General features: G+C 47.3%; 8 protein-coding genes across 8 annotated transcripts; 6 read left to right on the forward strand and 2 right to left on the reverse strand.

Moving 5' to 3' along the window:
• Positions 1 to 1,094: 1,094 nt before the first annotated feature.
• F4822DRAFT_328814 (glycosyltransferase family 31 protein) lies at positions 1,095 to 3,126 on the forward strand. Its single transcript, XM_051455605.1, has 2 exons — positions 1,095 to 1,898; positions 1,952 to 3,126. The coding sequence occupies exons 1-2, from the start codon at positions 1,323 to 1,325 to the stop codon at positions 2,762 to 2,764; spliced, it is 1,389 nt and encodes a 462-aa protein (XP_051312663.1). The 5' UTR covers positions 1,095 to 1,322; the 3' UTR covers positions 2,765 to 3,126.
• Positions 3,127 to 3,562: 436 nt separating this feature from the next.
• F4822DRAFT_411494 (Oxysterol-binding protein) lies at positions 3,563 to 6,138 on the forward strand. Its single transcript, XM_051458865.1, has 3 exons — positions 3,563 to 4,209; positions 4,272 to 4,591; positions 4,654 to 6,138. The coding sequence occupies exons 1-3, from the start codon at positions 4,150 to 4,152 to the stop codon at positions 5,516 to 5,518; spliced, it is 1,245 nt and encodes a 414-aa protein (XP_051312664.1). The 5' UTR covers positions 3,563 to 4,149; the 3' UTR covers positions 5,519 to 6,138.
• A 513-nt stretch (positions 6,139 to 6,651) lies between these two features.
• Positions 6,652 to 8,586, forward strand: F4822DRAFT_445059 (FAD/NAD(P)-binding domain-containing protein; the record flags this gene model as incomplete). The annotated part of the gene is made up of 3 exons (XM_051463330.1): positions 6,652 to 6,950; positions 7,011 to 7,652; positions 7,754 to 8,586. 3 exons carry the CDS (start codon positions 6,652 to 6,654, stop codon positions 8,325 to 8,327), a joined length of 1,515 nt encoding a protein of 504 aa, XP_051312665.1. The 3' UTR covers positions 8,328 to 8,586.
• A 259-nt stretch (positions 8,587 to 8,845) lies between these two features.
• Positions 8,846 to 12,391, forward strand: F4822DRAFT_411499 (vacuolar protein sorting-associated protein 35). Its single transcript, XM_051458866.1, has 5 exons — positions 8,846 to 9,171; positions 9,251 to 11,462; positions 11,515 to 11,661; positions 11,713 to 12,307; positions 12,366 to 12,391. Exons 1-4 carry the CDS (start codon positions 9,035 to 9,037, stop codon positions 11,878 to 11,880), a joined length of 2,664 nt encoding a protein of 887 aa, XP_051312666.1. The 5' UTR covers positions 8,846 to 9,034; the 3' UTR covers positions 11,881 to 12,307; positions 12,366 to 12,391.
• Positions 12,392 to 12,483: 92 nt separating this feature from the next.
• Positions 12,484 to 15,942, forward strand: F4822DRAFT_411502 (Zn-dependent exopeptidase). The gene is made up of 2 exons (XM_051458867.1): positions 12,484 to 15,323; positions 15,383 to 15,942. Exons 1-2 carry the CDS (start codon positions 12,819 to 12,821, stop codon positions 15,563 to 15,565), a joined length of 2,688 nt encoding a protein of 895 aa, XP_051312667.1. The 5' UTR covers positions 12,484 to 12,818; the 3' UTR covers positions 15,566 to 15,942.
• Positions 15,943 to 16,080: 138 nt separating this feature from the next.
• On the reverse strand, positions 16,081 to 17,228 carry F4822DRAFT_431760 (uncharacterized protein; the record flags this gene model as incomplete). Its single annotated transcript, XM_051461530.1, has 2 exons — positions 16,081 to 16,320; positions 16,377 to 17,228. 2 exons carry the CDS (start codon positions 17,226 to 17,228, stop codon positions 16,081 to 16,083), a joined length of 1,092 nt encoding a protein of 363 aa, XP_051312668.1.
• Positions 17,229 to 19,488: 2,260 nt separating this feature from the next.
• Positions 19,489 to 20,746, forward strand: F4822DRAFT_328935 (uncharacterized protein). The gene has a single exon (XM_051455608.1). The coding sequence runs from the start codon at positions 19,788 to 19,790 to the stop codon at positions 20,553 to 20,555; it is 768 nt and encodes a 255-aa protein (XP_051312669.1). The 5' UTR covers positions 19,489 to 19,787; the 3' UTR covers positions 20,556 to 20,746.
• Positions 20,413 to 21,861, reverse strand: F4822DRAFT_328866 (uncharacterized protein). The gene is made up of 4 exons (XM_051455606.1): positions 21,350 to 21,861; positions 21,144 to 21,286; positions 20,984 to 21,086; positions 20,413 to 20,919 (listed from the first exon to the last, which is right to left on the reverse strand). The coding sequence occupies exons 1-4, from the start codon at positions 21,735 to 21,737 to the stop codon at positions 20,687 to 20,689; spliced, it is 867 nt and encodes a 288-aa protein (XP_051312670.1). The 5' UTR covers positions 21,738 to 21,861; the 3' UTR covers positions 20,413 to 20,686.

Consider the following 21,861-nt stretch of genomic DNA (forward strand, 5'->3'; position numbering starts at 1 on the left):
AAGTGGCATAGGGGGTTTCGGCCGAAGCCTCGCTAAAGCGACGGTAACTATAATGTACCTAGGTATTTACATATGCATTGTCGGACCGTCTTTTCTGTCTTGAATATATAAAGGAAGTTTTGTAAAGTTCGCCTTTATTTCAAGGGAGCGACCTGCGATCGATCTCATCGAAGCGGTGTAAAATGTAAATGAATACTAGATAATTTGCATAGCATTCAATGCACTCTGTCACTTTTTTCTTTATGAAGGTAATTTTATACTGGAAATGATAGGTATAACCCTGCGGAATAATACGAGGAACTTGTGTACATATCCCTTCCGGTGGAAGATCTTTGCTTTGGAGGGAATAGTAACCGTGATAATAAATGATTTTAATACTGTTTTACTTGCCTTGTACAACTGTGACATTGTCTTAGTACAAATCTCCCCTTTTCGAACAACTGCCATCAATACATGCTATTTCGGGAATTTTTAAGGGTCCTCGATTAAAAATTGAATCAATTGCATGATTATTAAGGATTAAAGAGAGTTACATCGTGATTTTTATCGTATCTTTCTCCCATCGCTTTATCTATCCATGTACGGACATAAGAAAAAGAGATACATGTACCTGCTAGGGTAACAGGTACGTACCTCCCGATGGCGCGTTTTTACAGATTGGGTACGCGTAATCTTGGCTGTCCAGAGCTGTTTAATGGTCTGTGCACCTGGTCCGGCTCTGCGATCCATAAGAAAATCTTGTCCGCTTTTTCCATTTTAGGAATCCTTCTAAACTTTCTAACTGTTCTGACACTGTACGAGATTCCAGTTTTATTTAGCGGTAGTTTACTCCAATTTAGCCCTGCATTGGCTGGTTTATGAAGCATTCTCCATTCTGTTTCTGTACAATTTTGATACTGTCTTCGATAGCGACCATCATTTCCCGCGTCTGCAAGCTCCTGGCTGAGATCAGTACATACCAAAATTAGCCCAACGTCACTAAACCTCCTAACCCCCGCATGTTTGCCAGTTCAATACTTGATTACTTCTCAAATCCAAGTTTTCAGCGAAGAAAACTTCTCTCAATTCTCGCTTCTCTTTTCCTCTTCTTTCTTACCTTGTACCCGACAATTTGAGAGATCTTCTCTCTCCCCTTTTTTTCTTCTTCAACCTACCCTATTGCCCTGGTTTTTTTATAATCTTTTAGGGCAACTTGCGATCGCCTGTGCTCCGATCTTTCCAGACTTTCGTTTATTTTATACGCATGTTCCCATTATATCGTTGGTTGGGATAATTTGGTTGTCGGGCTAGCTGTGGGTCGACGATAGTAGTCAACCGCAACAATGGGCATCGCTGAGCGAAGGTCCATTCGCTCTTGTATTTCACGCATATCTCGCCCCCAAAAGATAATATTAGGCGTCTTCGCCTTTTTATTTATCATCTATAGCTTGACCCCATACGATAGCCGAGCGAGGTCGTTCTTCAGATTCCAACACAACGTTATCGAGGACTACTACCAAAATGTCCACCCGACCGATTCTTGGCTATACAAAACCCAGCCTTATCCTATTGACCCCCAAAACGATGTCGCCATAATAGTGAAAACTGGGTTTGGAACGAGGAGAAGAGTGCCGGCGGCGTTAGAAGCTTTGAGCAACGAGTCTTTTTTTGCGGATACGATCGTCGCCCAGGATTTCCCACTACTCCCGGACCAAAAGAACTACACATTAAAAAATGGCAAAGAGGTGCCAGTTATTGATATTATTGGCTGGAACCTGGAACGGGGGGCTTTAAAGGGCCAAGAACAACAGGAACGAATAATGAAATACGAGAATTTGGCTGATGCTGTCGATGGCGAGGAGTGGATGCTCGCTGATGGACTAGGGAAGGATATGGGGTGGGAACTTGATGCGATGAAGGTCCGGCATAATCACTATCCCTCTTGAAACCATTTTAACTAATTCGATTGCAGTTCTTACCTAGTCTCGAATACGTCTGGCAAACCCTACCGAAGAAGAAGTGGTACATCATGGCCGATGATGACACTTATATGATCAAATCGTCGCTGGCTCTAGTTTTGGGTCACTTGAATTACGCCAAGCCGCAGTTCCTTGGAAATCCCGTCGGCGACTATAAAGGCCGCTTCCCACACGGTGGATCATCTGTGGTTATGTCCGGCGCGGCGCTCAGCAAACTATATGATAGGCATCCTGAAGTGGTAGCCGAAGGCAATCAGGAATCAGCTACCGCGATCTGGGGCGATAAATTACTTTCTACAACATTCATGAAAATAGGAGTCTACCTAGACGAAACGTACCGACGACTTTTCAACGGCGAGCCTCCCTGGATGACGCGAATGTGGGTTGACCGTTTCTGTCTACCGCTCGTTTCTTTCCATGGTCTTGGTAGCGGTGACAACATGCTACACGTCGGGGAAACCTTCAAAAACATGAAGGAACCTGTTTTCTGGAGGCAGTTGGGTAAGATCTATGGGGCGCCGGAATTTGCTTCATTCATTGCCGAACCGATTCGAGCGAATGTGGACTATGTAGGACGACTTGACGAATACAGCACGACCGTCGACAAAATTACAGAAGTTGACGAGTGTGTCAAGATTTGCCACGAACACTCGGCCGAATGCCTAGCCTGGACATTTGACCCTGGCCGCAAATTGTGTCACTTTGCCCGATGGGCCATCCTTGGCGATGTTGCCGAGGGTCGATTTTCCGGAATTAATGGACAGCTGGCTCAGAAGCTTGAGGGATCATGCCATTCTCCGCCGTAGAATCCTTGATTCTTTTTAAACCTCATTGCAACTTTTATTATGTATATATATACACGAAGCTGGTATGATTCACATGACGTTGTTTCATTCAGCAGGGCACATGCTATTCGGACGGGTAGTATAGACTTTATTGAGAGAAAAGGGGTAGGGCCACGTGACTTGGAATGATACCCGGGACGACCTGTAATTTGTAATGGATTCTAGATGAGTATCCTAATACTAATTGGCATCAATAAATTGACTCCAAAAGAATGTAACTTGCGATCATAACGGAATGTACTGCTGACTATAAAGGTACTGATGACATTATGCATCCCCTATTATCACGCGAACAGCTATGTGTATTAGGGAGCAATTTCTGGTAAATGCGTATTGAAATGCAATGCGACACTGCAAGGGTGTTCGATGTGCGATTTACGGTAAATACTACCACGCTGCATACGTACATGACGGGAACGGCGGAAGAATGTGATGTATTGTAAGCTGACAATGTTGTATCACCAAGATATTATATAGTAGAGATAGCACAGCCTTTAATGCGTAACTTAATTGTTTGGAATCTATTTATTGTCCACCTATGAAAGCATATTTACGAGCTATTCGATTTTTAAACTGGCGCTTAGGTATCTAGCTCAAGGTTGTTTCCAGTGGGTTAGACCGTCCGGTATAGGAAATTGAGCAGGTGGCGCCGTGGCTTCATTATCATTGGAACAACCACCTGAGAGCTTACCTAAGACGTATAGTGATAGGCTAGGGCACGCCATTTACCGCCGATTCGAGATCGCGCTACGTCCGTACCCCAAACAAGGTTTGTTGCAGCTGTCTTAGCCCAAGTCTTAACCAGCTAGCTAGGGGTCGATGACGTGTGGAGAACTTTAGTCCTCGGCGGGAATCTTTTTTGACGTCAAATCTGAAAGTGGTGCACGCTGCCTTTTTATTCTTCTGTCTTAACAATCACCCCCCTCCATTGTATACATACACAATACGTAGGTGGTAAATATTATTCACTCAGGGCTGCCACCCGACCTCTTCAGCTGAAAGGAAAAGAAGAACATTGCTTTTTTGGTTTTTTTTGTCATACCAATCTTTTTTTAATACCCGATACTTAATCAGGAGAGCCTTGTTTACCCGCTGTGACCCCTGATAAAGACCGGAATCAACCTGATCTATCAGATACTAAATAGCTCGTATTCCTAGCCTCGGATCCCTTTGTGGAACTCTATCCCCGCTAGGACATTCATCCCGTCCGTTCCGTCTTTATCTACGGACTCGAAACCAATTTTCGGACTTCAGGTTTGGGGGGTCCAGCCAACCACATAGGGTACCATTCCGAGCCCCGCGGGTAGTCGTGAATCTATAGACGACGTCTTGAAAACGTCACCATAATGTCAGAAGTCACTCCGAACCCCCAGGCCGCTGGCTCTAGTTGGACCTCGTTCCTTAAAGTTAGTTTGCTCATTAGATGTATCGTATCGAGTTTACACCCAACTAATTAATTTGAAACCAGTCTATCGCTTCTTTCAATGGCGATCTCTCCTCCCTAACTGCGCCGCCCTTTATTCTTTCCTCCACGAGTCTTACCGAGTTCAGTTCGTATTGGGCCGAACACCCCCGCATCTTCGCCGCTCCCGCAAAAGAAACCGACCCAGCAAAGAGGGCCTTGCTAGTACTGAAATGGTTCTTGACTACTCTGAAGCAGCAGTACGCAAGTCGAAGCGAACAATATGGTAACGAGAAAAAGCCTTTGAACCCTTTCCTTGGTGAGCTATTCCTAGGAAAATGGGAGGACGATGCAGGTACAACCGAGTTGGCCAGCGAACAGGTGAAGTAAGTCCAGCCGATCCGGGTTCATTGAGATGAGGGAATATTTATGTTGACCGACAATTTAGTCACCACCCACCCGCGACCGCGTATAGCATTACCAACGTACCGACCAAAGTCCATCTCCAGGGATATAACGCTCAGAAGGCTAGCTTCTCCAAGACAATCAATATCAAACAGATAGGACATGCTGTCCTCACAGTCCCGGACCCATCCAACCCCGGAAAGGAAGACACCTACCTGATCACGCTACCATCTCTTCACGTCGAAGGGCTGATATTTGGCGCGCCATTCATCGAGCTTGACAGTGCGTCTTACATCACTTCATCTACGGGATTCACTGCCAAGATCGACTACAGTGGTAAGGGCTGGCTAAGCGGCAAGAAGAACTCATTCACGGCGACTCTATACCCAACCGGCAAGGAGAAGGAAGTTCTGTACAACTGCTCCGGTCAATGGACAAAGGCGTTTGAGATTCACGCTGGGCCGGTGAAGACGAATTCTTCTAAAACCCTCATCGAGAGCTGGGACCCTGCCAACAACCCCATTACAGAGCTTGAGGTTGCACCCGTCGAGAAGCAACATCCACTTGAGTCTCGTCGCGCATGGGCTAATGTCGCCAAGGGTATTGCCAAAGGAGACATGGATTATGTAGGTAGGGAAAAGACCAAGATCGAACAGGCACAGCGTGCGCTCCGCAAAAAGGAACAATCCGAAGGTCGCGAGTGGGAGCGGAGGTACTTTACTGCTCTCTCCGAGCCGGATGCGACATTTGCGGAGTTAGCCCCGAACGTCGGACTTAGCGTGAATGGGGACGCAGACAAAACAGGTGGCTTGTGGCGCTTCGATGCTGACAAAGCTAACAAGGTCAAGGGGCAGGAGTTGAGTGACGACGAGAAGACCCAGTTGGCTCAAGAACTACTCGGCCAGTAAATTCCTACCAACATCTACATACAGCAGCGGCAAGAAGAAATACATAGGGGTTGCATTGGATACTCAACATATACAGATGGTTCAATAATTTCACTGGGGAAGACCTTGGCGTAGGGTAAGGGATGGCGCCTGCTTTTTGCCCAGGTTAACTATCGCTCAAGGAGATAATAATTTAATCAGCAATACAACTTGTTTGAACGCGCTTGTCTGTTCTAAGGTTGTGTTATGAGCCAATCAAATCTACGGGTATTACTCACCAAAACTCTTTAAAATGATATGAGAAGATGTTGGGAACTGATGCCAGTAAGGAAAGCTATGGAGTAGTTGTTCTTTGATGATTTTTTCTAGGAATGAACAACAGGAACTTTTTCTCATATTTGCTTTATGGATTATATGATGGCGGTTTTTGCTTAGAATCCGGCACCCGCTAACTACCGCTACCCCGATCATGATTACGGGTTAAGCTATCCCGGTGCAAATTAGTAAGCTCGAGTAATTCATTGTTATTAACAAGGGAAGCAAAAGTACAGAAGGAATTATTACTGTAGATGATCTTCATTCTATTCTAACATGGTGAAATTGATCCCAGAAGACAGTACTAGTAGACCCTAAGAAAATATAATCCCGTTCGTGAAGTAATCGTTCCTTGCTGTTCTCCCCATAAGCTGCTGTGCCGCGTCAATAGGACGAGTTTCGTGGCTAGGATTCATTCTCACATCCGTTACCTTGGGTCTTGGTTCTAATTATGCATTATATCAAGCGAATTCCGATCTACGCCGCAACTAGAAGTCTATGAAGTATTCTAATCTTGAACGTGCGAAGTGCTGTTGGTTTCTAAAAGGTATTGCTTAATCTCCGATATTCATACACGTCCGCACGGGATAGTTGAGGTCGGATAGAAATACTACCGTCTCCTATTCCTGTTCGCTCAGGACGACGTTGAGATGAGTGCTAGAAGGGGCCACATGAGGATTGTAAGGTAGAGCACATGGAGTCTCAGCGTACGCAGTTCCGTTTGCTACCGGGGGGCGAGGGTTGCTGAATAGATAAATAAGGACGGCTAGCCACGACAATCTTTAGGTATAACTTCTTGTTTATCTCGTAGAATATCTCGAAAATAATACAAGTACATTATGATGACCGGCAAAAACTTCAAAGCCATAGTAGTTGGCGGCGGCCCTATGGGTTTGACTGCGGCTCACGCGCTCTCCAAGACCGGAATCGATTTCGTCGTGCTCGAGCGCGAACCCGTCGTCGTTAAAGACAAAGGTGCAACATTGATTGTCGCCCCTCATACGATGCGAGCCCTATCACAGTTTGGACTCCGAGATCAACTTTTGAGTGTTGCTGCAGAGGCGGGCGATATGCACACGGTTACTAGCGATGGTTGGCTATACTACATTCAACGAGCTGGCGACTTGATGAAGTCTTCGTGAGTCTACAATAACTTCTCTGAAACATCATGATACTAATGCTAGTCTGCTTGGACAAGACTAGGGTGTTGTTTATACGCATTCGGCCGTGTCGACGTCGTCCGGGTGTTATATGATGGCTTGGGCGGTCTCGATAAAGCCCGTGTCTTGATTAATAAGAAAGTAGTCGATGTTATGGCTGATGATTTCGGCGTGACGGTCCGCTGTGAAGACGGTACTAAATACGACGGATCGATTGTCATTGGCGCCGACGGTGTCCACAGTCTCGTTCGCCAGCGCATGCGAACACTCGCCCTACAAGCTTCTCCTAATCTCGAGGCCAACGAAGACAAACCATTCCCTAGCGAATATAGGTTGCTATGGTGTTGCATTCCCTTCCAGGGCGAAGAGAACGGCGGGCCACCAGGCTCGATGTGGGCGACGCATGCGAACAACGCCTCGGTAAACTATTTCGTCCATTACAATAAGGCGTGGTTGTTAATCTACGAACGCCTCCCCGCTCCAACTAGGGAGCGTGCCCGCTATACAGAAGAGGACATCATTACTGTTGGGGAGAGGTTGGGCCATCTGGCTATTTGCGATACCTTGAAAATCAGGGATGTCTTTGCGCAGCGTGATATGGCTGGTTTGGTGAACCTTGAGGAGGGTGTATTGAAGCATTGGGCTTGGGGGAGGATGGCACTCGTGGGTGATTCTGCTCAGTACGTATTTCTATAACTCCGTTTGCCTTCTATTCGGAGTTGTTCAAAACTCCGAGACACGTCTCGTTCTGAAGCGCTTGCTGACCTTTGACTATCTACAGTAAATTCACACCGAATCTTGGGCTTGGGTTTAATAATGGCGTTCAAGACGTCTTCGCCCTCACCAATGAGCTGTATAATGTCCTCAACGGTCCATCACAAGGGGAACAATATGGTGGCGATGTCAAAAAGGCAATGAACAACAGCCCGAGCACTGAGGCCCTATCCGCTGCGTTTCAGCGGTATCAAGAATCACGCATACAACGATGCACAGAAGACTTTGATTCTTCGGTTACCTTAACTCGGATGTGTGCCTGGCCAAATACCTACTATTGGTTTATCGACTGGTGGATTATGCCACTCTTGCCTCGATGGCTTGAGGTGCAACTCATCAAGAATACGGCAATCAACCGCTTCAAGAAGGCGTACATACTTGATTTCCTGGATGGCGAAGAGCCGTTCGAAGTCGGTACGGTTCCTTGGGAGAACCCTATAGGAAGCCGCTCTCCCCGAACTTTAGAGAACGATAAGAGTAGGAAATCCGCGGGATTTCCATTTTGGAGAGTCCTGGGAATTTGCTGTATTGGATTTGCTTTAGCAGCGGTCTCGATTAAAGGCCATTATAGAGTATTTTAGGATATGTTAGTATGATTTTGTTAATGACTTGTTTCGGGCTTAACATATAGAGGTTTACAGTCGGGGGTTAGAATCGGATTCCGCGGAGTTATGACTGCGGGGCAATTTGCTCGGGCGAGAGAAAATATCTCGGCGAGTTTGAGTTGGATGAGATGATACTTATGAGACAATTTGAAAGTTTAGATGTCTATTTAAAGAGATGTAGATGAGCCATATGTTCATATATGATATTGAAATTGTATAGAGTTACGGAAACATGTGATCAATCCGTGAGTGAATTAAAAAGGGGGAGTAAATCTGGTACGTAGCTCCGAATTAAATATGTGCCATGCGTTAGTGCTAGGTGCTAGGTTGAACCTGGTAATAGGGACTACGCTGTGGCTGAGTCGGGTTCTTGCATGTGGCTGACACAATGGATGGATCCATGGATATGCTAGGAGAGAGAAGTGGGTACCTAGCTTCAATTGGGTAGCTGCGGTTTGCGTCAACCGCGCAGGCATCCCAATTTCTAGCACAGCACTTGAGGTCACTGGTCACTTTTTTTGCTTGCTGCAAGGCTCTCTCTCTTTCTTCCTATGAGTACGCCCAATTCCATCAACTTCAAATAAAAAGGCGACCAGATGACTTGTGTGAGATATTGTTGAACTTTTTAATCGGGTATCCATTCTTCTACAGTTCTATCATTTATCTTCAACACAAAGTCCAAGATGTCTAATACGCCTGCTCCGCCCGAGGACCAGGCGAGGTTGTTGGAAGATGCCTTGATCGCCGTGCGCCAGCAAACTGCGCTTATGCGCAAATGCCTCGACACTCCCGGCAAGCTCATGGATGCCCTTAAGTGCTGGTTAGTATTAGTATAATTCAATTGTTGTAGAGTTTTCCGTCTATCCCTCTAAGCCGTTAGCTGACAATAGATTACGCAGCTCTACGTTGGTCGCCGAACTGCGAACGAGTAGCCTGGGTCCGAAACAATACTACGAACTATATATGTCCGTCTTCGATGCCTTACGTTATCTATCGATGCATCTACGAGAAAATCACCCCCATAATCACCTAGCCGATCTCTACGAACTCGTCCAGTATGCTGGTAATATCATCCCACGTCTCTATCTCATGATCACGGTCGGTACGGCATACATGTCTATTCCCGAGGCTCCGGTGAAAGAGTTGATGAAGGATATGATGGACATGAGCCGTGGTGTTCAACACCCAATCCGAGGTCTATTTCTACGCTACTATCTATCCGGCCAAGCCCGAGACTTCCTGCCCACCGGTGATGGCGATGGTCCCGAAGGAAACCTTCAGGATTCGATCAATTTCATTCTGACGAATTTTGTCGAAATGAATAAACTTTGGGTTCGGTTACAGCATCAAGGTCACTCACGAGAACGGGAACAGAGAACTAGGGAGCGCAAGGAGCTTCAGCTTCTTGTGGGCAGTAACATAGTACGGTTGAGCCAGTTGGTGGATCTCGAGGCTTACAAAGATGGCATTCTCGGTCCTTTACTCGAGCAGGTGGTACAGTGCCGTGATGTCTTAGCCCAAGAATACCTCTTGGAGATCATCACCCAGGTTTTCCCGGACGAGTTTCACCTACATACCTTAGATCAGTTCCTAGCTGCGGTTTCGCGGCTGAACCCCCACGTCAATGTCAAGGCTATTGTCATTGGGCTGATGGATAGGCTATCTGCATATGCTGAACGGGAATCCCAGGAAGAAATTGGAGAGGACAGAGCAAAATTGGAGGAAGATGCGTTGGCAAGTCTTCTAGAAAAAGTTAGGTTGGGCAAGGAACAGCAAGAAGCGAAGCCGACACCTGATGGAACTTCTACAGAAGCGAATGGGGAGCATGCCAACGGAGAACCCGCGGAATTTTCTGAGAGTAGCGCGCCGGCGGAACCCGAATCAGCCCCATCGATCGCGGATACCGAAGCGACCGCAGTCGAGAAGGAGACGGACGGCTCTTCCCAAGCGACCAAGAAACAGCGTGGGATCCCTCCCAATGTCAAGCTGTATGAGGTTTTCTTTGACCAGGTTATTAACCTCGTCAATGCGCAACACCTCCCCATACAGGATACAATCGCCCTGCTAGTATCTCTCACCAACCTAGCTTTGAACATATACCCAGGTAGACTTGATTATGTCGATCAAATCCTCGATTATGCAAATCGTAAGGTCAAAGAGCATGCTAATAGCGCCGACCTTCACTCCGCCCCGGCACAGCAGAGTTTACTCGCACTCCTACAAGCTCCTCTTAAGAGATATGTTTCTATTTTCACAGCCCTATCTCTTCCTACTTACGTACCTCTTTTCCAGTCCCAAACCTATCCAACGAGGAGAGCCGTTGCTGGCGAGGTCGCGAGAACACTGTTGCGCAATCAAACTGAGATATCCACCACTACTCAACTCGAAAATGTGCTCGAGATTCTCAAGGTGTTAATCAAAGAGGGATCGCAGCCTCCCGCTGGATATCCCGGTGGCCCACAAAGAAGGGCGTTGGAAACAGATGAGACGATGGAGGAGCAAGGTTGGTTGGCACGGATAGTCCATCTGCTCAACGGTGAAAACAATGATACCCAATTCCGACTTCTCCAGATGGTGCGTAAGGCGTTTTCTGAAGGCAATGAGAGAATTCGCACGACCACCCCTCCTTTGATCACCGCTGGTATGAAATTGGCCCGTCGCTTCAAGGCCAGAGAACACTATGAAGACAATTGGGAAACACAACTGAGCGCCCTTTACAAGTTTTTGCATTCTGCAATCTCGACTATTTACTCGAGAGTTAATGGTTCGGGTGCGGCCGAACTTTCCCTCCGATTATTCTGTGCTTGTGGCCAGACCGCGGACATGACGAGCTTCGAAGAAGTTGCATATGAGTTCTTCGCGCAAGCTTTTACAGTTTACGAAGAAGCGATTTCTGACTCTAAGGCACAATTTCAAGCTGTGTGCGTCATTGCCAATGCATTGCACCAGACGAGAAATTTCGGCAAAGAGAACTATGATACCCTCATTACCAAGTGCGCTCTACATGGTAGCAAACTCCTACGGAAGCCAGACCAATGCAGAGCGGTATACTTAGCAAGTCACTTGTGGTGGGCGATCCCAATTTCCGCCATTGGCGAGTCGGACGAAGGTGTAAGTTATTTGATTTGCTCTTATGATTGAGAGACTCACTAATATTCTACAGCTCTACCGAGATGGAAAGCGAGTTCTAGAATGCTTGCAACGAGCACTGCGTGTTGCAGACTCCTGTATGGAACAAGCAACCTCGATTGAACTCTTTGTTGAAATCTTGGATCGTTACGTGTACTACTTTGACCAGCAAAATGAATCGGTAAGAGCAAGCCCTTTAGAAATTGGGAAGTGCTTTAACTAACATCTCTAGGTCACTACTAAATACATCAATGGGCTCATCGAGCTTATCCACTCTAATCTGAGCACGAACCAACAGGATTCGGCAAGCATCGAAAGCAGCAAGCGACACTTCAAACACACATTAGACAATATCGCGTCGAGAGGATACGAAGGGGTGGTTCTCTACCCCCAAAAATGATAGTACTAATTTTTCCTTAATACGGCGTGTATGAGTCGCTTACGTACAATGTAAGCAGCAAAAAAATTGGCACTCTGGCTAATGAGATGGCGACGTCTTCGTGAGGAGTAAGAGAGAGAAGTTGGAGATTACCATGTACATATGTATATTCGATTGACGGTTTGAAAGGATCCATTGCGTTGTGCTTCTCACTCGCAGGAGTCTAGGTGTACTCCCTTTTTCTAAGAGTTGCGTTAGTTAGTACCACGGGTCTAACCCATTCTGTAAGAGTTCGTGATGAAGCCCATTTTCGCCGATGATGATTCTCTATTTCTTTCGACAATCCATCTATGCAGATGTTTATGTGATGTAAAATGAATTTCTATATACGTATACTAATTTCATACCTTGTACCCCTAATTAATAGCGAGAGTTCACTGTATTTAGTACCTATCGCGTTTGAGTTAGTTGTGTTATACAGCTAAATTCCAAGGTGCATACCACTAACCTGTATAAGGCTAGGGGCCATAATGTGAGACCCCTGATTGTGGCAGTGCTTAGATGACTAATGAATTTACTGGCCCGCACGCTCCGCAGCCTCAGGACTTTGAGATTCAAACCACGGTTGATACATCTCCAGTCCAATCCTTACTACCAAGTAACTTCCTTTTTTTTTGCCCTCGAAATTGTTTGATGATACCCCCAATATTAAATCCATTACTTTATTTTTTTTTCCCCTTCAATGACCACCGTGGTCGAAGTTGGACTAATGCCTACCCTGCTCCCTTGATTGAACTTTCCTATTCACATTACATCCGCTCCTTTATCGTGACCAGTAATCGCTCGTTTACCAACTTCTATTATCAATCAAATGTATCTTTATTCGTTATAAAAATTCTACTAAGAGAATCGATCTAAAACGCCACCTGTAACACATCAAATGACGCCGTGCAACCAAGATGCCTTCCGAAAAGTCCCAGTATATACCACCGCCGCCTATACCCACATACGATGAAGCCACCGGTGGCGATTCCTCATCCTCCCGACCACATTGGCCCCCACCTGCGTCGCCGATAGATACGAGACCCGACCATGAAACCGAAGCGCAGTCACTCCTTTCACGAAATAGACAACCTGATTCGAGACACGCGCCGAATGGATATCGTGCCCCATACGTGGAATCAGACGATGAAGGGTCCGAGTGGACTCTAGACGATGATGAGAGTGATGATGGAGAGAATGCGCGCGTTCGGCGCGAAATGCAAGAGTTGGAAGTTGAAGACCCGTTAGATGACACAAATTCCAGATCATCCTCATCGTCATGGAGGAAACGAATAGCGTCCTCATTACCACAGTGGAAATGGCAGTGGCGATGGCGGTTGCCCAGATTTACCGTTCGATTACCTCGACAGAGTGACGTGACGGAAGATCGAGATACTGAACCAGAAGAGCCGAGAAGGAGATTTAGATGGCCGAATCTTAACAGTGCTGCTGCTATACTGCTGGTTGGCAGACTGCTCGCTGTTTTCCTTATCTTAGGCTTCCTATATCTCTTATTTATGAGCGATCTCTTCACAAATATGACGAGGCGTATCGGCGGCCACATGTTTGACCCTGAGGCCGTACGGCAATATGTGCAACAAGAAATTAATTCGGATACTATGAGGAATACATTGAAGCACTTTACGAGCTACGCGCATATTGCTGGTACCGAAGGCGACTATGCGCTAGCGATGGATGTAAGGAACGACTTCATGAAATATGGTCTGGAGGATGTAACAGTGGATGACTACTACGTGTACCTGAATTACCCGAAACCAGGTGGCAGAGCTGTCCAGATTATGTCCGAGGATGGAATGGAGGCTACATGGACTGCGGCCCTCGAAGAGAAGGTCGTTGGTGAAGAAATGGCTGGCCATCAAACTTTTGTGTTCCATGGTCACTCGAAAGCGGGCGACGTGAGGGGTCCACTAATCTACGCGAATTATGGGTCGAGGGAGGACTTCAAGAGACTTGCCGACAAAGGAATCGACACGAAGGGCGCGATTGCGCTTGTACGCTATTACGGTACTCAGGGCGACCGTGCTCTTAAGATTAAGGCGGCAGAGTTGGCCGGATTTGCTGGATGCATTATATATAGCGACCCAGCTGATGACGGATTCTTAAAGGGAGAGCCGGCACCTGATGGACGATATATGCCTGCCGACGGTGTTCAAAGAGGAGGTGTTAGTCTAATGAGTTGGGTGGTGGGTGATGTACTCACGCCCGGGTGGGAAAGCAAAAAAGGCTTGCCTCGGTTAGAAAAGGAAAAGGCGACTGGTCTCGTCAAAATCCCGAGTCTACCAATTGCCTGGCGAGATGCTCAGGTGCTCTTACAGCACATTCAAGGCTTTGGCGAGCCATGCCCAGATGATTGGCAAGGTGGTGTACCGGATGTCGAGTGGTGGTCAGGGAACTCTTCATCGCCAACTGTGCGATTAAAGAACGAACAAGATGAAGAAGAGCGACAGGAGATCTGGAATATCTACGGTAAGATCGCTGGCATCGAGCAAAACGAGAAATCAATTATCATCGGTAACCATCGTGATGCTTGGTCTTTCGGCGCAACCGATCCTAATTCAGGAACTGCCGTCATGCTAGAAGTTGCGCGTATCTTTGGCGATCTTTTGGGCAGGGGTTGGCGCCCGCTTCGTACAATCGAATTTATGAGTTGGGACGCCGAGGAGTATAATCTAATTGGCAGCACCGAATATGTTGAGAATAACCTCGAATCTCTACAGAAAAACGCATTCGCCTACATAAACCTAGATGCCGCTGTTTCTGGTCAGGAATTCCACGCCGCCGCATCCCCGATGTTCCGCAAAATTCTCTACAAAGTACTCGATAGAGTCTTTGACCCTAACTTCAACGCCACGCTACGTGCCCTATGGGATGACCGTAATGCGGAGCTTGAAGGCCTTGGCGCTGGTAGCGATTACGTCGCATTCCAGGACTTTGCTGGAACTAGTTCTATTGATATTCGCTTCGGCGGGGCCGCGCATCCTTATCATTCTTCGTATGACAACTTCGAATGGATGGATCGTGTCTCGGACCCGGGTTTCGTCTACCATAATCTACTTGGCCAAGTCCTTGGACTACTTATACTTGAGCTTTCCGACCGACCGATTTTACCTTTTGACATGGGCAATTACGCTCTTTCCCTTGGCCGTTACCTGGGTGGCTTATGGCAATTGGGTGAAGATAAGAAGGTCAATGATAAGTACAACCTGGAGCCTATCAAGAATGCAATCAACGAGGTTGAAAAGGCCGTCTCGGAATTTGAGAAATGGGAAACCAATTGGGAGCAATCCGTTCTAGCATCCAACGGCTGGGAACCTGTAGGTCTAGGTCAAAGGAGAGGGGATTATAATAGTCGTATGGCACTCTTTGAAACCGGCTTGCTAGATTTGGAGCAAGGTGGCGGAGTAAGTTTCTATTCTCCCGGACATTTTGATAATGCGACATTATGCTAACAAAATACCAGATCCCCGGCCGAACACAATTCAAGCATGTCGTCTTTGGCCCCCAATTGTGGTCCGGATATGACGAAGCATATTTCCCGGCTATCCGGGACGCCATCGACGAAGAAAATTGGCTGCTAGTCCAAAAGACTATCGACAAAACCGCAGGTATCATAAGAAACGCCGCCAAAGCGTTAGTGCAATAATAGACGGCTCGAGGCGGTTACACGGGGCTTCTCGTGGGGTTATATGGATGCATTGTTCGGCGTCAACGGAATCGGGGAGAGGGTTCTAGGTTTTATTAGTTGTATTGTACATGTAGGTGGTCGCCTCTTATACTACTTCTACCTAGATTATTTCAGGGTATCATCATATACATAAATTGAGGCGATGACCTCGAATCGAAACTTAAGATTACTTGGATTTGTTCGAATGGTGAATTGGATGTTCGAGGTAGTTGATAATCTAGATAAGTCTTCGATACTACCAAGGAACGTCCAAGACTTAAAAACTCAGGAGCATTACGGACTAAAATATCGCAGTATACGTCTCATATTATGAGTATCTCGGTATGAAAGGCGACTATGATTAGGTACAAGGCATTAAGAATATTCCAGGGAATTCATTCCCACAATCTAAGGAATTTACACACCCGTCCATCTAACGTCCTTACTAACTCGGAATGACAAAGAAAAAGCGACAACGGAGGTCCCACGTCTCATCATACATCATAATTGATCCGGCCACAATATTCGTTTACTTCCTCTGGAGTCAACGGATCTGTAGTCCAATACGTGAATTTGCAGAAATCGGTGGCGCATTTATACCAAATGAGGTTGGGCCGCGCGGAGGTATCGCCGGTAAGGTCCTCGCGTGACGGATACCCGCAGTTGCACCGCGGGTTGTCTTCGAAGATTCCTTTGCTGTCGGCCCAGCAGATGAAGGAATTGTATGTTCCACACTATATGAATGTGTTAGTGGCCTAGTAGTTAGAGGGCAAGGGGGGATTTCGCATACATCGTCACACTTGTAATACGTCCTACCGAAACTGCGGAGAGTCTTCGATACCGCGGTTATGATGTTGGGAGGTTTATGCTTGGAATGGGGACACCGCAGGGGTCGGCGATCGGGGAAATCTTTATGCCAGACGGAATTCTCGGATTGTTGTTGTTTTGCGAGCTGCATTCTTTCTCGAAGATTCTGGAGTTTCGAAAGGGCCGGTCTAGGCGGGATCGAGGATAGGTCGATGTCTAGGGAACTCCGCTGCTTCTTCGGGGAGAATTCGATCTCGTCCTCTTCGTCTTCATCTTCTTTGATGATGGTGTGTGAAGAAGGGTATTCATCTAGGCTGGGGGTGGGCGGGCGGCTGTCGTCGTCGAGCGGTTCCTCTTTGATAACGACTTCTAGTTCGTCATAGCGTCGCTTACGAGGGGATGAGTTGACAATGTTGATTGCTGCGACGGCAGGGGCAGGGGACGGTACTGGGGCGGGAGAAATTGTCGGTTCCCGTTTGGGACTCGCGGGAAGCTCCGAGACGATGGTGTTGCTGCTGCTAACTTCTGCCACTACTGTTGTCTCTCCGGAGGAGGCGACTTCAACTTCGACCTCGCTCTTCACTACCACCACGGGCGAAGGGGAACGGCTCGGCTCTGCGCCACTTTGTTCCGCTGGGGCACCCGGAAGCTCTGGAGTTGCTTCTCTCGGCGGACTCGGGATCGACGAAGTTAAATGCGCGTCGCCATCCGGTTCGACTTCTGCCTTGATAGATAGCGGCGCCATTGGTTCGATTACTTCATGCTCCCGAGCCGCCATCGTCTCGATGTGTATGGTGATCCTAAAGACCTTGCGAATGAGGGATTTGATCGACATCACGATATTCATTATAATGAACTTGCGTATCAATATTAGAGAACGGCAAAACAGTCCCGAAGACTGCGGGATCGTGCACTTTTAATTGCCCTCTGAAGGATTAGAGGGCTGAATTTGTCGCAGACTCGTTCAGACGTATGTATACGCCCGTCTAGGTACTAGGTAGGTAGATAGATAGGTGTGTGAGTTATTACCTATTACCTATTACCTAGGTGACCCTCCTAACGACCGCAACGCCCACCTTCCCTACTTTGCCGCTCCTTCTTTCTAGTGGTTTCTTCTAATGCACAGACCGGACTAATGGGGAATAATTTTCCATTTTCCAATATGTTGTATTACCATCCTTGCATACAAAATCAAACTCGTAATTCGTTGGCAGTCAAGGCGATTGCATTGCAAGTTTGATGCTCTCTGTTTGCCTTGGTATTGCTGAAGATACCAATCCTTCTCAGCCGCTTTCTAGGGTGCAATTCTTGGCCTGTAATGATTGCGCTTAAAGCGAAATGGCCATTGGCCTGTTGCGCATCATGAGGGCTGTCAACTTGGTATCAAAACGCCACAGCTGAAAGTTAGGCTGAGTTAACCCACCAAGTCTACTGCGGCCCGCCGGCGGTTAAGCTACTATTAGCATAGGAGACGAGTTTGTTGCAAGAGAATCATCAGCCAGATTCCCGGACAGATACGAGCGACTAACCTCCCGGTGGAAAGGAAACTCAACCGCAATGGTTTCAGGTGACACTAACCAAGACATCAGATGCAAGAAGATATCCTACGTGGGGATGCTGGCGTCGTTTTGTATCAACGATGGCCCAGAAGACAGGCATTAGCAGTGGCTCTTGACGGCATCTTGCATACGCCCACGAGCCATGCACCAATATACTTGCTCGCTACAGCCTCTCGGATATGTACCTTATGTCACACATCAGAGCGACCGACGTCTCGATATTGAACCCCCGCGCTCGTGCTACGCTAGATACCTAGGTCGCTATGTGAGAATGATAAATAATATTTTCTCAGGGCTGGGCATACCTCGAATTAATGCCATAAGCTCTTTTACCAGCGACAATATTCTCCCTCAACGAACCGACAGTCAACCCTCTTTCGAGGGCGGCTAGCTTCAGCTAGTCAAATGGGTGGGAATCAATTAGGAAACGCTTCATCATAGCTTTCGCGGGTTGGCGTAGGATTTCGAGCTAAAATAGACCAGTATAAACGACCCTAAATAAGGCTCATTCATGAAATCGAAACCAGTGATAAATGGTTTTCACAGAAATGTATGCGCCACCGTTGATTGCTATGACCGCCGATTCGCCCGAGCCGGGCATAAGTGTGAACGCCCGCAGTAGCCACTTCTTCGGTAGGCCAATCTGTCGTCGCCTGAGACATCTAAATCACTGGAACAATCGATGAGGCCTTTTAGTATTTTCCAACTGAAAACTACTCACGTAGTAAGCATAGAAATTATGAAGGAAACTATGATGATGAAGCTTTCCTTGGGCTTATACCGCCGTGCTGCCAAGTCTCTTGTTGTCGTGCTTTACAGTCGACACTCATCGATTCTTCTTTTGGATTACGTGGGAGTTTGTGGTGGCGTTCGTTTTCCAACCCCAGCCCCCTATATTTTATGAATTGAGGGTAATACAACCCCTACCCTCTTCCCGTTACCTGAAACAGGCCTCTTCCGATGGGGGTATCTGCTCGAGATGGAATTATGAGGCCTACTACCTTTACTTCAACTTATACGCACTTGGCCTCCAAGCTGAGGGCTACATGTCTCTATATCGGCAGCATCCGAATACACTCAGCACTCATTCTATCTCACTTTGGATATACCCTTTTTTGGAGCCAAATTCGGTGGGGGAATGATGATCCCCTCCTTAGTCATCTCACGTTCGATCTCAGGGTCAATTTGGTCCCTGTGCTGCCCGGAAATGCAATCGAGTTGGTTCCAGGATGCTAACATCACCAGAAGAGAAGGCGGTGAAACCTACCACAATAAATCATCATAAAGAAATATATAAATTTCAGTATTTTCGTCTGAAATGGTAGTGATCGTGTTACACGATTCAACTCCGCCATCTCCTTCGGGTATTAGTGCTCCCGCTTCATAACCATTCGTCGACCCAATAAAAATGCCTGGTTCTCATGCACAAGTCATAACCAATCCGGAGTTGCTGACCCCAGCAACTGCTTATATGAGATTTGATGCGGTCAAACAGGACACTCGATAACGTGTCTAACAATAGATTTGTCAGTGTTGCAACTATGTATTCGTCAAATCTAGGGATACATGACCGTTGCTGGTCCAATAATTGACGTCGACAAGAGTGGAGGGACCTTGTTGGCCTATTTGAGAACCCGGTAGGTCAGACGCATAATAGTCACGTCGGCGCGTTAAATGTAAGGTCGGACTTCTTTTTCTTCTACTTTCTCTTCGTTTTTTCCGTAGGGTTGCTTTACTAGACCGGAAAGCTCATATCACATCCCTTGACCTCACATCTCTACTAGCAAAAGAAGGTAGAGAAATTATTCGGAGCGATTGTGAAAGAAGCGGTCACAATGACACCCTCACCGCTAATGCGTGTACCCGCAGAGGTGCGAATGATCATCTATTCCTACCTCTTCGACGACGGCGGGAACAAGCGATTGCGAATCCAGAACGCCGGAGCCGGCAAGTTGCCGAAGACAGACGATAGAATCCGAACCCGTTACTATATGCTAGAGAGGTCAATTCACCGCCGCTGCTTCGAGACGACGTACCGACTCGAGTCGGATGGCGTCAGCTTCTGCGCCTCTATAATGCGCGTTAACAAGAAGATATACGAAGAAACAGCGTACTTGGTTTATGGCGGACATACTTTCGACTTCGGGTGTCACATCGAAGCCGTCGAGCCCTTCCTTTCGGACTTAACGCCGCCGAGCCGCCAGCTCATCCGGGAGATCGCGTTGTACAAGCGAGGCTCAGTTCCACCTTACGATAACGACCGCTGCGAATGGCGGAACGTATGTCGTTTTCTAGAAGACCATGGGTCTATCAAGAAGCTCCGACTAGTGGTGCAGGGCGGTCGGCCTAGTGCGACTTGGGATGGCCCTGAGGAGTTTACAGCATCTGACCTTAAGCTCCTGTACGATATCAAACACGAGAGTCTGGATTGGGTCGGCGAATTGGCTCGAGTAAAGGGAATTGAGGAGTTGGAGATCCTGCCGGATGTTCAGTATTGCCCGCCGCCGTCTTCGACCAACATGATCATATTCGCGGCGCTTTCGGCGTCCATTGAGAGGGGCTTGACTGAGTTCCTTAGGATGCAGTTACGTTTACCGCGATAAGAACGCTCTTCTCCAGGACTATTATTATATTCACATTTCAAGCCGGTATGGTATAGGGGAGCGACTCAATCCCATTAAAGTGGGCTTGACATTGTATGAATGAATGAATTTGTTCAATGTTGGCATTGCGTCTAGATGTAATCATCTACAACGTGATCGCCTGGCTTAGGCTTGACTTCGCCATCCGTCGGCCGAGGGATGGATTTCTCTTTGACGAACTGCCTAACTGCTTCATAGTCTCTGCATGTGTGCTGGCGATCCATGTCGGCTGTTAGCCGACCCGTTTTACCCGCCCAGACAAATGGTACAATCCCGACGTCCGCGGTGCACATCAATCGGTATCTCAGGTACTCAACGCAGTGGTCTATTGCCGGGTTAATATCAATACGAGTTTCGCGATATTGTGGAAAGGGTCGATTTAAACATACCGACGTGAAGTCTTTGGTAGTACTCTGTAGTCCCCGAGAGGGCCACATGCTCAGCTTCGCTAGTGTAGTTGAAGTTGAAATACGAGTATCGCCTAAGCAGATTCTGGGTACCGTTAGCTTTAAGGCAGCTTAAACAATTGCCAGGGGGGTTTATACGTACCAAGCAATGAAGCTGATGTGTTGCTTCAATGAGTACCGGATAACCGACAAGTCCCTTTTCTGGGTTGTCGAAGTAGGCATGAGTTTCCGGGTCGATTCCCGAATCGCCTGCCTCCTCCTTCGATACTAGGAGAATACCAGCATCTAGAAATATCGTGTTAGGAGCTGTCAAAAATTGCCTTGGAGACTGAAGCTAAATTTACGTACGGATCTGAGTTAACTCCAGCCAAGCTATTTCCGTGGAGGGTGAATCATGTTCTCGATAGGTGCTATTCTCCCTGTTATAGAACGGCGTATTGACTCGAGTGGGCTTCGCCTCCGATGGCAGGTTGCGCAGAAACGGTGCCACTCCATTCGGAGGTTCAGATACACTCGGGCAGCCGGAAGACCGACGAGCCACTTGGAAAGTCGTTATTATACTTGTTATATTTGTAGCGATAATCGAAACCACAAGAATCGTTATCCATTTTATCGTACTTAGAAATTTTGGCTGTGTTTTCCTTGGTGCTTCCGAGTCATAAGAGCCATCCTCGGGGAGCAGCCGAGCTGTTGACAGCTCATCTTTGCTATCAGAGTAGTCCGACGATGGTTCCATGAGTGACTTTTTTCCCACCAGACTCCCACGTAACTGAAGGGGAGTAAGAGGTGGGCGATAATGATTCCGGAGAGGAAGAGTTGTGTAATGTGCCGCTCATCCTCCTTCCATGCAGCTTCCAGCC

This window comes from Hypoxylon trugodes (genome assembly GCF_022578975.1).
Source record: "Hypoxylon trugodes strain CBS 135444 unplaced genomic scaffold F4822scaffold_7, whole genome shotgun sequence".
Lineage (NCBI taxonomy): Eukaryota > Fungi > Ascomycota > Sordariomycetes > Xylariales > Hypoxylaceae > Hypoxylon > Hypoxylon trugodes.

What these genes read in the sequence shown, in the direction of transcription:
- F4822DRAFT_411494 (XM_051458865.1), top strand. Translation starts at nt 4,150, where the DNA reads ATGTCAGAAGTCACTCCGAACCCCCAGGCCGCTGGCTCTAGTTGGACC. An exon ending in GTTGGACCTCGTTCCTTAAA is followed by an intron (nt 4,210 to 4,271) that starts GTTAGTTTGCTC and finishes ATTTGAAACCAG; the next exon opens with TCTATCGCTTCTTTCAATGG. An exon ending in TTGGCCAGCGAACAGGTGAA is followed by an intron (nt 4,592 to 4,653) that starts GTAAGTCCAGCC and finishes CCGACAATTTAG; the next exon opens with TCACCACCCACCCGCGACCG.
- F4822DRAFT_328935 (XM_051455608.1), top strand. Translation starts at nt 19,788, where the DNA reads ATGACACCCTCACCGCTAATGCGTGTACCCGCAGAGGTGCGAATGATC.
- F4822DRAFT_411499 (XM_051458866.1), top strand. Translation starts at nt 9,035, where the DNA reads ATGTCTAATACGCCTGCTCCGCCCGAGGACCAGGCGAGGTTGTTGGAA. An exon ending in ATGGATGCCCTTAAGTGCTG is followed by an intron (nt 9,172 to 9,250) that starts GTTAGTATTAGT and finishes TAGATTACGCAG; the next exon opens with CTCTACGTTGGTCGCCGAAC. An exon ending in TTGACCAGCAAAATGAATCG is followed by an intron (nt 11,662 to 11,712) that starts GTAAGAGCAAGC and finishes TAACATCTCTAG; the next exon opens with GTCACTACTAAATACATCAA.
- F4822DRAFT_328814 (XM_051455605.1), top strand. Translation starts at nt 1,323, where the DNA reads ATGGGCATCGCTGAGCGAAGGTCCATTCGCTCTTGTATTTCACGCATA. An exon ending in GGGAACTTGATGCGATGAAG is followed by an intron (nt 1,899 to 1,951) that starts GTCCGGCATAAT and finishes ATTCGATTGCAG; the next exon opens with TTCTTACCTAGTCTCGAATA.
- F4822DRAFT_328866 (XM_051455606.1), bottom strand. Translation starts at nt 21,737, where the DNA reads ATGGAACCATCGTCGGACTACTCTGATAGCAAAGATGAGCTGTCAACA. An exon ending in CACATCAGCTTCATTGCTTG is followed by an intron (nt 21,087 to 21,143) that starts GTACGTATAAAC and finishes AACGGTACCCAG; the next exon opens with AATCTGCTTAGGCGATACTC. An exon ending in CTACCAAAGACTTCACGTCG is followed by an intron (nt 20,920 to 20,983) that starts GTATGTTTAAAT and finishes ACCCGGCAATAG; the next exon opens with ACCACTGCGTTGAGTACCTG.
- F4822DRAFT_411502 (XM_051458867.1), top strand. Translation starts at nt 12,819, where the DNA reads ATGCCTTCCGAAAAGTCCCAGTATATACCACCGCCGCCTATACCCACA. An exon ending in ATTTGGAGCAAGGTGGCGGA is followed by an intron (nt 15,324 to 15,382) that starts GTAAGTTTCTAT and finishes ACAAAATACCAG; the next exon opens with ATCCCCGGCCGAACACAATT.